The 14,300-nt window shown below is 39.2% G+C and overlaps 1 protein-coding gene across 2 annotated transcripts in view; it reads right to left on the reverse strand.

The window, feature by feature from the left end:
* The window catches only part of vps50 (VPS50 subunit of EARP/GARPII complex), a 110,473-nt gene that overhangs the window by 74,641 nt on the left and 21,532 nt on the right, over positions 1-14,300 (reverse strand). For both annotated transcript variants that reach the window (XM_079485095.1, XM_079485094.1), the window contains exons 7-12: positions 14,141-14,258; positions 13,989-14,024; positions 13,712-13,794; positions 7,610-7,652; positions 6,736-6,834; positions 1,187-1,327 (exon numbers count right to left, since the gene is read on the reverse strand). In XM_079485095.1, the coding sequence (XP_079341221.1) occupies positions 1,187-1,327; positions 6,736-6,834; positions 7,610-7,652; positions 13,712-13,794; positions 13,989-14,024; positions 14,141-14,258 (520 nt within the window). The remainder of the gene's footprint in view (positions 1-1,186; positions 1,328-6,735; positions 6,835-7,609; positions 7,653-13,711; positions 13,795-13,988; positions 14,025-14,140; positions 14,259-14,300) is intronic.

The raw sequence follows: 14,300 nt of genomic DNA on the forward strand, positions 1-14,300 counted from the left end.
AAGTGAAGGATGAGCACAGCCGTCAAACAAGATTTTGAAGCAAAAGTTTAGACTGTCTGCAAAACTTTGTTCATACAAGGAAGAATATAAAAGCAAGTAAAAAGAGACAAAACGGCTTACAAAGGAAATAATTGGTAGTGCTCCATCTTCTGGAGGACCTCAATATTATTTATTACAAGGCTCTCTGGAATACTTGAATGTGATTGGTCGGTCAGTCACAACATTCCCAGGTTTGTTATCTGTGACAACAACCAGTAAAACTGATAACACACTTCTCACCTGGGTTCTGCGAGTCATCTTGATCAGTTCTGCATATACTAAAAGGAGAAGTTCACTTCAAATTTGCCCCCATTCACTTTCCATAGTATTGTTTATTCCTACTATGGAAAGTCAATGGGGCCAATTTTGAAGTGAACTTCTCCTTTAATGCTGACAGGTTTGACTTAATTACAAATGGGCTAAAAAATACATTTAAATGAATATTTTGCGTTCTATCATTTACTCACCATCTTGTCATTTCAAATCAGTATGACTTTTTCTTCTACAGAACACCAAAGAAGATATTTTGAAGAAAGAAAGTCATACAGGTTTGAAATGACAAGATGGTGAGTAAATGAGTAAGTGTTCATTTTTAGGTAAACTATCCCTTTAATTTTGGGATAACAATTGTCTAGATGTACGTTATCCCTTACATACAGTATCGAAGATATTCATTTCAGACTTGTAAACAGTAAAAAACTGACCCCAGAAGAACTTCTGAAAATAATTTGTAAAGAGTTTATTGCTTCTTTTCAAATGCAAATGAGAATTGCAGCATCCAGACTAAGGATCTCATGTGACAGCATTTCACGAGGAGCTGCTAGAAGGTGCCAGGCCAAAACTGCAATCCCTCCTGCTTACTGAAATTAATTGCTTCATGACTTGCTCATGAATGAGATTGCCTGATCCGTTCACAGCACAATACGCTTCTCACTACAGCTCGACAAATACATTGCTCCAAACGGAGGAATACAACCTATTTTACGCCTGTCTGGAGAACAATGATATTGTAAAGAGGGGATGATTTCATGCTTGACCTGTGTACCTGCCTCACACAGGTTGTTAAAAGTGACCTCTGTGTGTGAATACGGAGTTGTCTGTTCAGGACGTTTATCAACAGGAGCGCATGACAATGAAGGGAGCGTACCGTGCAAAGATCCTTGTACTGCATCTTCTGAAACTTGGTGTCGGCATTGCCAGCGCACAGCTCCACGTATCCCAGAACCACCTGGAAGACGGTGTTGTGGATGGCTTGTGTGAAGTGCATGTGCAGCTGGTCCATGGCCGTCTGGGGAGAAAGTGGGATAAAAGAAACAGATGAGAAGCTGAGAGAAGGACATCTTATGGTCATCTTATGGTGAACTATCACTTAAGTCGATCCAAAGGACTTCACATTCTTCGCACGTTAGATGCTTTCACCTTGACCACCAAGCAACACATAAACAAACACCCACACATGCATCACAAACCTTAAACAACCGCTTTACATATCATTCAAATCCATTAAAAGCTTCGGGCACACATGTAGAAGATCAAAGGCACAAGCTCAGATTTCCTGGCATACGACTATAATCACAGACCTCTTGCGGCCCTTCATGCGACACACCCGATAGGTCCCAAGGAGTTGGTCTTTTTAAAGGTAAAACTCTGTGTAACATCGGTCCCCGCCAACACTCACAGAGCCGAATCATTATGGAACACAAGGAAGATCAGTGTGGTCCCGACGGAGAGCGGATAAGCTTTGCTACAACTTAATTATGATTCCTCTCTATCTTCCTCTGGCTTGCTTCTTTCTCAACCATGAACGAATCTCTCCCTAAGCTTCTGTCGAGATCAATCGGAATGGAACAATATTCGCTGCAGGTCAACTCATTCAAATGTGGGTCGGGGAAAACAATCAAATGCCTTTTGGTAAACTGGTGGAGCCGTCTTCTGCAACTTGGTTGTTAGGAAAGAATGCCCTAAAAACAACAAACAGCAATAAAGAAAGAACGCCACAGAAATGAGTTGTGCCTAGAAAAGCGCGCAATTACATCCATTAGGCAAACGCAACAAGACAAACAAAAACAGTAAAGATGAAAAGAGCGCGAATTAGCAACACAGTCATTAGGCTAATTACAGAGTTCATGGAAAAGAGCCAAAAAGAAAGGCACACAAAAACTATTTTTACGAGTGATGTACGTAATGAAAAAAGGGTTTGCGTTTGAGGAGTCTGAATCTTTGAAGCTGGTTGATCAACAACATTTAGCTAAAAGCACAAAGGCGCATCAAGGTCTGAAGTGGTTTTCCAAACTTTTAACAGTGGTTTGTCAGAAAGCTTCAGCGCCCACACTTGTTTTTACAAATGTAAAAACATTTCTACTCTCTTCATGAATTTTAGCATTAGCATCTGATTTAAGCGTCCTGAATCAACTAATAATCCCTACAGCCTGTGAACGACTCTAAAGGCATCTCCAGAGGACACACTCTTAATTTCGCTATTCATTTTAACGGTTGTGTGTGAATCTTGTAGTCAGCAACGGTTAAGAAATTTCATCCTACCCTTCAGGTTAACCTACCGGGCATGCGCACATCAATGTTATGTCATTTTTGCATTATAAAATCCTTCCTGTTTATTTTATACTGCTACGGGAATCTGATGTGTATTTCGTTGTTAAATCATTCTACATATTTATACATATTTATTTAATACTGGTAGTAGAAATTTGATAGGGTATTGAGCTGTAAATTAATCCTACATGTTATGTTTATGCTGGTAATATAATCTGACAGGGTATTTACGCTGTAAATGTATTTTCTGTGTTTATTTTAAGCTGGTAGAACTATCTGACTGTGTATTTTGCAATGTAAAATCATCCTGCCTGTTTATATTGTCGATGTGGTTTAGATTATATAAAATTTTGCCCTGCGTTAGGAAAATCTGACAGGGTAGGACATTTTGACACCGGATGACTTTCTAAAACACTTTCTAACGTACCTAAACAACGACCAGGGAAGCCCACATTCCTGCAAAGCCTTGTCATAAACACTAGCTGCTGTTAAAAGAACGAGTCCGATTGAGAAAACTGCTAAACAGAGCCAACCGAAACAACGACTACGCAAAACCAAATTTCTATTAAACCTTAATGGTAATAAACACTAGCTACTTTTCAAAGAACAATCACTTATTCCGGGGATAAAAATAGTCTCAGCTTGTTTATTTTAAGAAACCACATAACGTGGCTCAAGGCAGCGACAAACTCCGAACATAAAACGTTTCTGTTATCATGTTTATGTTTGATATCAGTGATAAACAAAAAGTATTTAATTAGGTTTTCCATGGTTGTTGTTTTGGTACGTTAAGCCGTTTCCTTATAATGGATTTTTTACATTATCTGTTTAATAAGGGCTTGTGCTTTTGACAGAAGCTAGTGTTTATAACAAGTAAGGTTTGACAGAAATTTGGCCTCACCTGGTTGTTCAGGTCGTTAAACATGAGTACTTTGAGTTTGTCATAGTGAAGACCTATGGAGAAAATCACTTGCTGCCATCCACGTGATTGAAAACAACCTTTCACTGAGGCTATTTTTAGAGTGCACACGCGACGCCCGACACAGGCAGACTGCTCCGTCTTACTTCTCCTTGGCGATGAAGACGTGCGGTTAAAAATCATGTCCCTGTGGAAATGACGCCCCTTGCTGCGTGTGTCAAAAACATTATCATTATGGTATACTTGGAACTCACAGGTCCACATTAAAGAGAAAGTTCACCCAAAAATCCTGCCATCATTTATTTACTTTTGTGGAACACAAAATAAGACGTTTTGAGAAATGTCTCAGTGATTTTGGTTCTACACAGTGGAAGTCAATGGGGGCCAATGTTGTTCATCAACACTTTCTTCAAAAGATCTGTTTTGCATAAGGAAGTCATACAGATTTAGAATGATATGAGGGTGAATAAATGTTATGACTTTTTTGAAGGGGGGGGGGCTGTTCATGGACACCATTGACTACCATAGAAGAAAGAATTTAAGGGATTATGCCACCTACAGCAACAATTGGATTATTTGTAAAATTGGATTGAAATCATATACTATGTTTAGATCCTAATAAAGTTAACATCCACTGGCGAGTAATTTGGTTTCATTCACTGGTGGGTGCATGTGGCGTGTGACGAGAGTTAATTCTGCTCCCTGTGTGTGCAACACACTCCTGAGTCTTTGGTGATCAAAGTGACACGTACAACAAGTCTCTTTTAGATGAGGTAGGGGACGTCTCGGAACACACACACACTCACATACTTATACAAAGGCAGGCATTAAAGAGTGCACACACATACATTGCCAGGTACATTTACCGCTATACAAAGACACACACTATCATTAAAATTACATCAACTTTACAAGTGGACCGCTTACGTTTCAGGTGTTTCGACCAAGAGGAGATGATGGTACACAACAAAAACTACAAGCTGTAGCTGAGACTAGGAGATCCCTATCCAAAGAACGCTGTGTTTAATTTATTTCACACCTTCTTCACTTCTTATTTTTTCATCTTTCTTGGGGGCTTCTCACAAGCTCATGCAACCATGCATGTCTCACATTGAATCCTGCAAAACGTAGGTCTCTAATCCTGCGGATCAATGACAGATCGACAATAGCAGAAGAAATTCAATGAATTTTTAGGGCGATAGGGGAGGCAAACCCAAGCAGAGGCATGAGTCTGCAGATAATACAAGCAACAATGGAGATATGGCTGGATTTAGCTTTCAGCTTGAAAATAAAACATCCCTTTTGGCAAGCACTTAAGGTAACAGGGGTATTAAACATTTTCTGATTTTAAGGGATGGAGGTGAGGGAAAAGTGCAAGGAACAATTTCTAACCAACACACACAAAATAAGCATTTAATATGTATTTAATGTAAATCAAAATAATTCATTTTAATCATAACTGCAATATATACATAATAATATATTTTTTAATACATTTATTAATTAATTGAATAGTTAATAAAAGTTACATATTTACATAGTGTAAATTCTCACTTAAAGGCACAATATGTTATTTTCGCCACTAGAGTTCACAAACCAGTAACAAAGGAATTGCTTGATGATGCTGTAAAGGTGCATTGAACGATCAAATTTGTTGTCGTCATTCACTGATCTGTCAATGAGCATCGATTTGATTTCTACAGCAATATAAACAGAATTCTTTTGATTCAAACATTTTTGGAAACTTTCGAATAATCCAAGTAGACAAGTCAAAAAATATATAACAATGTGCAAGTGTTTTTTTTGGATATTGTAATGCAAAAATCGTACACATTGTGCCTTTAAAATCACTTAAGGCTTGTCCACACCAGGATGATAATCGTGTGTGTATATCGTCTGCGTTTAACGCCTGGTGACTAAACAAAAGGCGCCAATGTGAGTGTGCACACGACGTACAAAAAGGCGGCCATAAAAGCTTTTTTTTAACGCCTCAGGCTTGTTTCTTTGGTTTGATGCCCCGCGTTAAAAACTGGACGACCAATGAGATCGACAAAGAGGAAGCAAGATTAATTCTTCTTCTGTGTGATAAGTGAGTGTGCCACCTTGTGCACCGGGGTGTGTCTGTTTTTGTATCTTTTGAGCATGAACGCCGAAAAAACATTTTAAAAACGCTGCAAATAAGCACATGTGATTATTGTCCCGGTGTGGACAAGCTATTACCATGTGTAATGTAACAACTAGGGATGTGACGATTCACTCCACTCACGATGCGATTCACGATACTGATCTCATGGTACGATTTAAACATGGTTTATTTTTACAAAATTAGTTAATGCAAATTAGAAATGAACATCTGCCCTCTTATTGTTTCTCATATGCTGCACATTTCTTTGTAAAATAAAAATATATTTTATGTCAAATAACAAACCTAAACTGCAATTTTAAAACAAATTAATTCAAATGAATAGCTTTTCAAATATAAAATGAATAATACAAAAGTCTGTTTAATATAAATAAATTAAGGTGTACTTTTCTAGCAAATAAACATTTCCCCATGTTTTACTCACCCTCAAGGCATCCTAACTGAATATGGTTTTCTTCTTAATGCAGTCTGAAACAGGTCTCTAGTTCACGCGCATTCGAGAGATGATGGAAACTAGACATCAACGTTAATAGAGCTGTCAATATGGATATTTCTCTTAAACCAATGCATCGATTCGCTTCAGTAGACCTTTTTTTAAGACCATGGAGCCGTGTCGAGCTGTTCTTAGATAGATGGATGCACTTCTGGAGCTTCAAAGAGTCAACACCCATTCACTCCCATGATGATACGTGGTACTATAACTCCGACTGCATTATTCTTCAAGAAGAAATCCATATTCAGTTAGGATGTCTTGAGGGAGAGTAAAACATGGGGAAATTTGGATTTGCTAGTAAAGTATCCCTTTACGAAATATCAGCAAACCCACGTTTTCCATGCTCACACTAAACGCAGCGACCCCTGCTGTTCAAAACATGTATTGTGATTGATTTTACATCTCAACCGACTTAAATTGACATATATTATAATCGAACAGTAACAACAAAGCAGTACTATAAGCACCCACCTAAGTGATTCAATATTGTATCATATCATTATAAAATCTATTTGTAAAGTTATGATTTTGTCATTACGGTTCAGCTCATGAATGGATGAGGGTGGGCTGGATAAAGCTGCAGTCGCTCACCTGTGTTTTGCCCAGAAGCTTATACGCCAAATGAACTTTGGTGTAGTGAGAGACATCAAAGTGCTTGCAGGTTTTGGACAGAGCCACATCTAGCTGTTCCTGCATGGACAGATGTAAAACCAAACATGATCAGCAGCAGACAGGGAACATTCATGGGCATTATTAGTGTGTATATGGAAACACATCACAGGAAATAAAAGTTTGCTACATGCCGTTAAAAGCACGATAACCCAAAATGAATGAGGACGATTAGAATCAGAGCTATAAATGACAGATAAAACTGACACATTCATTTAAACTAAAAGATAAGCATTCACATCCTTAATGAACTGGGTCGTGAGAGTTACTGAAATAGAAGCGTGGCGTGAATCGGTGTAATTGCGAGAGCCGTGCTTTGCGCTTGAAGCAGGCGTCACGCTATTTGCTAATGTTCAAGATAAGAAAACGGACAAGATGAAAAGATGGGTGGAGGAGAGAGAAAGCAGATATTGAGAGAGAAACATAAAAGGAGAGGAAAAAGAAAGCAAGTCAATGAGTTGAGGAGTTGTATGCAAAGCTTTGTGCCATCCAATTACAGACGTCTCTGGATAACACACTAGATGCCACCGACAGGCAGCACTGCTGGGAAAAGCATGTGTGTGGCAACGTGCTCTCGCTTAACTTGAAAACATCCACCAAATCCTGAAAGGCAGCAATATATACAATGCTCTACAAAAGGGCAACTGCTGTTGTTTAATCTGCGAGCGGCGCATGAGCGTGTGTTTCTGAAAGGAACAGGGTGTTCATGGAGCTAAAAGAGATTGAACATCTGATTCAATTTAAAGAAGGTTGTCATTATTAATCCTAAAACTAAATGTTTCTGAAGGTCACATACCTCTATTTGCTCCAAGGTATCTTGCAGTTTGGAATTCAACTCGCTAGAAAAAAGAGAGAGTTTTGATCAGTTTAGCAAGGACAGCAAATAGAATCTGTTAAATGGAAACTGGACAAAAATCATTTTCAGTCAATCGTGCACCCCAGGTTACATTCGTCCTTAACAACACAACAAACAACCAAGCATATTATACAGCAATGTGCTGGAGGGGAAGTAGCTATTGTACTCTTTGAAATGGGTCGTTGAAGCGAAAGAGCACTAAACAACAGAAAAGAAGACTTGGAAACGGACGATGACATTTTCCCTATGATAAAAAAAATGACAATGACATTTGAAAACAAAAACAGACTGCGCAGTTTCACCAAATGTGGTGTGTTTATCTCGTGTGGCTGAAACAAGTTGTATGTGTGTTGTAAGGATGAATAAAAAACGACACGTTTTGATGATAAAATGTATTAATTGTGCTTCAACCTCCTCAGAATGTACCCATCTGGAAAGAAGTCTATCAGCATCCTCAAGCACAGAAAGCTAAAACTCGGCAGAAATAGTTCAGCCTTTTAAGGTCCAATGTGTAATTTTTAGAGGGTCTATGGACTGAAATCTAATATTATCTCCCTAACTATGTCTTAAAATGTGTATAAAGATCTTACATATAATGGAGGGTTTGTTTTAATATACTTATATTTAATAATACCTTGGAATGATCTATTTCTATCTACATACACCGCGGGTCCCCTTATGTGGAATACTCCATGTTGTTTCTACAGTATTCTTAACGGACAAACTGCTCCACAAAGTGCATTACCTAAATTTTGGAAATTTCTCTTTCAGCAAAGAAGCGACAACGTAAGGACATCTTGGTCCTGTGTCAGCCACCATAGTGCTTCGAAAGGGAGGAGTGAACAATGGAGTAAGCTGCTGGTTGCAAAGATGTCGCTAAATTTCAAACACTGGACCTTTTAATTCATCTGCTTTGAAGCACAACTGCAAAAACAATCATCTAGACAAACTAGTCAACCAGGCAAGTAGTCCTGACCACTTCCTATTAGTTTCGAAAAGAGAAAGTGCTAAAAGCAACCATTGGTTTGGGCTTAACCAGCAACTAATTTCCCGGTGGACAAGGATTCTTACAAAACCGACGAATAAAAGCAACTGCATTGCATTTCACAAGCTAACTCTTCTTGACAAAAGAGATTGCCTGGAACCCGGGGGCCAATCTTGGTGAAACATTAGACAGAATGCATAAAACTTTAATTAAACTGCCTTTTCCCTCCCTTGTACTTTTTCTTCTTTCTCTTTGAAGGCGCTGGATGCAAAAGAGGTGTTCCTGCAGCCCGTTCAAATTTTTCCCCAAATGCGCTCTCATTTCGATGCATGTTTCTTTGCGTTGTGGAACAGCCCCCAAATCATCAGTCACTACTGGAGTGCAGAAGCAGGAGGCTTTTTTAATAAGCCTCGTTGTTTTTCTGTCGTGGCAGAAGTCCTCGAAAAGAATGTAGATAACAAGAGAATGTGACCTTTCCGTGGAAAAACTTTTCTGTGGAGGAGTTTTGAAGTTCCTGCAAAGGCGGATAGGAAGATGTGGTGACTGCCTCCATCCATCGGGGTGGCCTTTTACTCAGCGTGCGACACCCCTTTCCTTCGGGCGCCTCCGAGGAACCCCAATATCATATTGAGTCCATCAATTACACACGATTCGCTTGCGGCTCGTCTGCGTTGTGCCTTCTAGCACCTTGCCGTGTCCTTCGGGGAGGCCGAGCGAAATCACATTTTAATGAGCTTTCGACAGGATCCGACGCACAATAAAAACATTCCAATTCAAACAGTCTCTTATCATTACGACACCATTAGCCCAGCACACACTGGGAGTAAAGACAAAGGGTTGACTTCGTCTTGTTTAAAACAATATAACACAAAAATATGATCGCTAATAGCGTGGCAGCAATTATGTTTCAAGCATGTGGTCAGATTTGTGGGAGGTGTTTGTAAACATTCGGCGTGATGGACTGAAACCATCGTGCTGGGCTCTTCTGTGATCTGGGTTTCTCAGCAATTAGCTCTGAAGTCTGAAGAGTCCATTACTGTTGGAGATCAGAAGAAAAATAAACTTGCGTAACCACCAGCAACGACAAAAAAGCATTTATTGATAAAAGTCTCAAATAGAAAAAAAAATTGCCACTCCAACTCAGGAAGAAAGATTTTCATTGTTGTAAAATAACATTTTTATAGGCCGAGTACAAGTACCGATATTGTTTATACAGATACCGATGCCTGTACCTAGATTTTTACTGTAAGGTGGCAATTTTCCAAGCAAAACACATGAAACTAATTACTCTGCCTCAAAATACATTATGAAAAAAGAACATTTTATATGCTTGTCAAAGCACAAATTTCAGTCAGTTCTGTCAGACATGTCATGTGAGGTATCTGTCTTTGGTATCGGTGTATCTATAGGAGTACGAGTACATGAGCTTCATACATCCCTACAAGCATTCTTCCAAATAGCTTACTATGTGTGTTCACTAGGGCTGTCAAAAATAATAGATTTCACGATGCATTGCGATGCAGATGTGAATGATTACTGCATCAATTCATACAAACATATAACATATAAACATGCAGTATAACATCATATGTGCCAGCGGTTGCTGTTTATTGCAATTAGAAAGTATTGTAATGTCTTATATGAAAACCTTGCTTTTGACAAAAAAGCATATAGACACATCTTTCAGACTGTAGTTTCAGCGCAACCAGCGCTTGCATGTTTTTCTCTCTCCCTTCTTTCTGACCCGTTCAGAGAAGTGTGTGCACAGGGGAAGCTGCGTGTACTGTAAATAAAGCGCATTTTCATATATTTTTTTACTTGGACGGCATTAAATATGTAAAGCGCTCGATCGACATGTTAAAGATGCCACACTGCGTCTTAAAGCATCTACTCGAACTATCAAAGAAGCGCGTGGCACTGAAGTGTATATTCAGGGCTTTGACAAGAAAGAGATGCAAGTTACAGCTTGTCCACACTGCACGCGAGCGGCGCAAAGTGACTCAAGACTATAGTACAGAAATTCCACCCTGTCATGTCGCACTGCGCCCCTGGCGTGCGATGTAGACAGAGTGTTAAAGTGTGAGGGAATATTACAGGACTTACTTGTGCAGTAATATTTTAAATGGATGATGCAATGTACGGAATCGTTGACATAATAATCATAATCGAATCGATGCGCACCCCTATATTCACTGGAACAAAGAAATGTATACAGGCTTAAAACAACTTGAGTGACGCTTTGCACACGTGTGCAGTGTGAACTCGGGGTAAATTATGACAGAATAAACATTTTTGGGTGAACTATCGCTTTAAGAGTGAAGTAACCTACAATTTTTTGTTTCAAACAGAGATGGCGAAGAGAGATCACAAACAAAGTGAGACATGGATCTCAAATCTGACTTTTAAAAGATCATCTTTACAGGTAAAGATAGCAGAAGTTTGACTTAGTCACGTATCGGCAAGTGACATTCATACTGTAATATTGCCTGCAGGTGTATGAAGACTCCATGACCTCATTCAACGGCGTACAACACATCACTCCCCCGGAGTCACATCGATAGCTGCCGCCATAAACGCCCCGTTGCTCAGCATCTCAATGCACTTAATTAAACATCTGATCACTTTTCCCTGTAGAGAAAGTGATGGGCAAACCACAGTGCTATCAACATAAAACACTCAGATTTCATCAAACAGGCTTTTATTGACAAGGATTTGTGGTTGTTGAATAGAACGCCGCTCTCTTGGAAGACCACGCTGAATAACAAAACAGCTGGATGAATGTGCAGTCAACAGGAATGTTTTAATGGTTCCACTAGCAGACAAGCTCAGCTCTATAAGGAAGCCAAGGGAGGCACCAACCAGTCAGGTTAAAGAAGAAAGATGGAGTTTTGACTAGAACACCTGGAGAGAAAGCTGTATATCATTTACATTCATTTTACGCCATCTTCATGGGCAATCTGTCCTGGGCATTAACGTTTTAAACCTGCTGTAACCAGACGTAAATGTCATGTGACATCAGTGTGAGTGTTTTTATGTTTGACCTGTCGTTTCCTTCAAGCACTGACAATACAGAGACAGATGTATCACAACCGACATTGTCTTTAAATGCCCCACCACTAGCATTCCTTAACGCAGTGTCAACTTAAAAACAGTTCAACTTATTGACATTACGTATTCTGTTCCATTCTGTTGCACCCCGTTCACCTGCAACTCTCTGTTCTCACCTAAACTGACTTGAAACCAGAGCCGACTAGAGCAGCATCTACAAAAAATGATGCTTTACTTTGCTTGCATCCCCGCTCAAGATGCTCAGTAGACGTTTGAGAATTCTGGGTCAAATTATACAGAGACCCTTCAAAGGCACATCACGGACTTTCATCATGATTTAACAGTCAACTTATCTCTGAGTAATACGAAGGCTGATGTCACACTCTCAGAGACACACTTCACTTACCTCACTGCTTGTTAGGACACTAATTCCCAGAAAAAACAAAAACAACACGCATCCACTGGAGTTACATCCTGAACGCTACGTAATTGCCATTGCGTTTACAAAACGGTACAGAAAATCTGAAACACCTCGTACTGTAGTCGCAGGCTATCAAAGGAACAAACAAACACATGAAAGCATATCATCAGCCAGGACACAAACAAACCAATTAGCTCGATACTGTCTGCTGTTCACGTATGGCAACATCTTCTTGAAGACAAAAGCATCCAAAATTGTCTCACTGCAGTCCGAATTATTTAGCAAATCTAGGAAGATTTTACATTAGTAATATTGAATTTTAAGGATATTACTCTTGCTGCCATAAGGTGCCGAGAAACCATCTGTCATCTGTTATAACTTCTAACAGCTTTTACTTTATAGGAAAGTACAAATTACTGTAGGTTTATCGGATACTTTTCGTCTTCAGAGAACATGCATATCACATATGCTGCTGCTCCTCCGCTATTGGCAGGTGTGGTAAAAAGTGGTCTTGGAATCGAGAGCGACACTTCCATTGAAAAACAAGAATAAACCATTGAGCACAATAAATTAATACTCTGAAAAATATCAATTTTTTGTTCTGTTCTTTTTCACAGAGAGAGTTTAATCGTCCTTGGGCATATTTCCATGCTCTTGCACAGATATCTCAGTCTGCAGAGTGGGCTGGCTGGAGGCAGATCAGATACACAGAACTTCCTGTGCCAACCAGAACAGATATAGAGAGAGAGAGAGAGAGACTTTCACATTAGCTATGCTTACTGCACCTTTGCTCTCTTATGGCACACCCCACGATAGATAGATAGATACATCCCATTAGTGTGTGTGGTGACATTGCTCACTGGACAGTTAACAGGTAGATTTGTTTCTCAGAATAACACTTGCTGCCAGATTTCCTAGATTTTCTGACTGACACATTTCCATAAATATTCCAATCATTCATGATTACCGAATAAGGATTGAAATATTTTACACATTGATCCGTCAAAGCAATTTACATCATACAAAATATTTTAGTGCTGAGAATTTTTTCCTTTATGCATTGTTTTCTACTTTTCTATCTAAAATATAAAACTGTAAAATTCTAAAATTCCTCGGTTTTCCATTACTGTTGGCAGCCTGTCAAATACCAACTTTATTATAATATTCGTCAACCCAGATTACAGACTATTAAACACTCTTCATTAGATCTCAAGTGATGAAAGCTGTCAATGTGTCAATGCAAATGCGATTCAAATTTGATACTGCCATTCAGGGCGTGCATTTTCTTTTCCACTGGGTGGGAGGTGGTAAAGAATCAGAAAAAAAATTGGCAATATACTACAGTGTATGCTGGCGCTTAATACAAAATGCATGTTCTTCTTACAATCAGATCCAATGTGCATTCTTTTTACCAGCTACCCAAACACAAACAGGATTGCGTGATAGCACAGACATATTTTCTAGCAAACCTGCTAACTGTGAAGACCTGCATGAAAACCCAGAATCTGTTTCAGAAATGAAACTTAATCTCATCACACTGAACTATGTAGGAGATTCTCATCAACCCATTCAGTGATTCTTTACAAACCTTATACAGTTGTAGTGTTTGAAAGTGCTGGCGGCTTTCTGGCATTCTAAACACAACTGGATGGCTCCTGGATAATCCTCCTCCTGTAAAATGAAAGAATACATTTTATGTGAATATTAAAACATACAGTAACAGATGCACTCACAGCTTTACGAGTGTCATTACAAATGACAGAAAAAAACTAATTTATTTTATTACTAAAATGTTCTTGTGATTCCTTTTAATCATGGGATGTTTGTGCATTAAACATTTGTAAATGTATCAAGCATAAGCGTACCTCCAGCATCTCACTGAGTCGAACATCAGTTCTTTGCTGTAGGAGACAGAGAAGAGAAAGTGTCAGATATACACAAGTCAGCAGATAACAAGTCTTATAAAACGGACAAAAATACTCCGTTTGTCCATTAAGAATGCAGATGAAGTGATTACTAGAGTCTTTATGGTCCTCAAAGATTTCAGCAATCCTGTCAACAGCTGCCGGCGTCTTTGATTGGCCAGAAGCCCCAGACTGGCTTCAGTAAAGCCCTCTTTAGCAGAACGAAGCTGCCTGCGAGAGCCAAAACGTCAGCTTTTAAAACCTCATTTGCGC

This window comes from Barbatula barbatula (assembly GCF_947034865.1).
Source record: "Barbatula barbatula genome assembly, chromosome: 21".
Classification (NCBI taxonomy): Eukaryota; Metazoa; Chordata; class Actinopteri; order Cypriniformes; family Nemacheilidae; genus Barbatula; species Barbatula barbatula.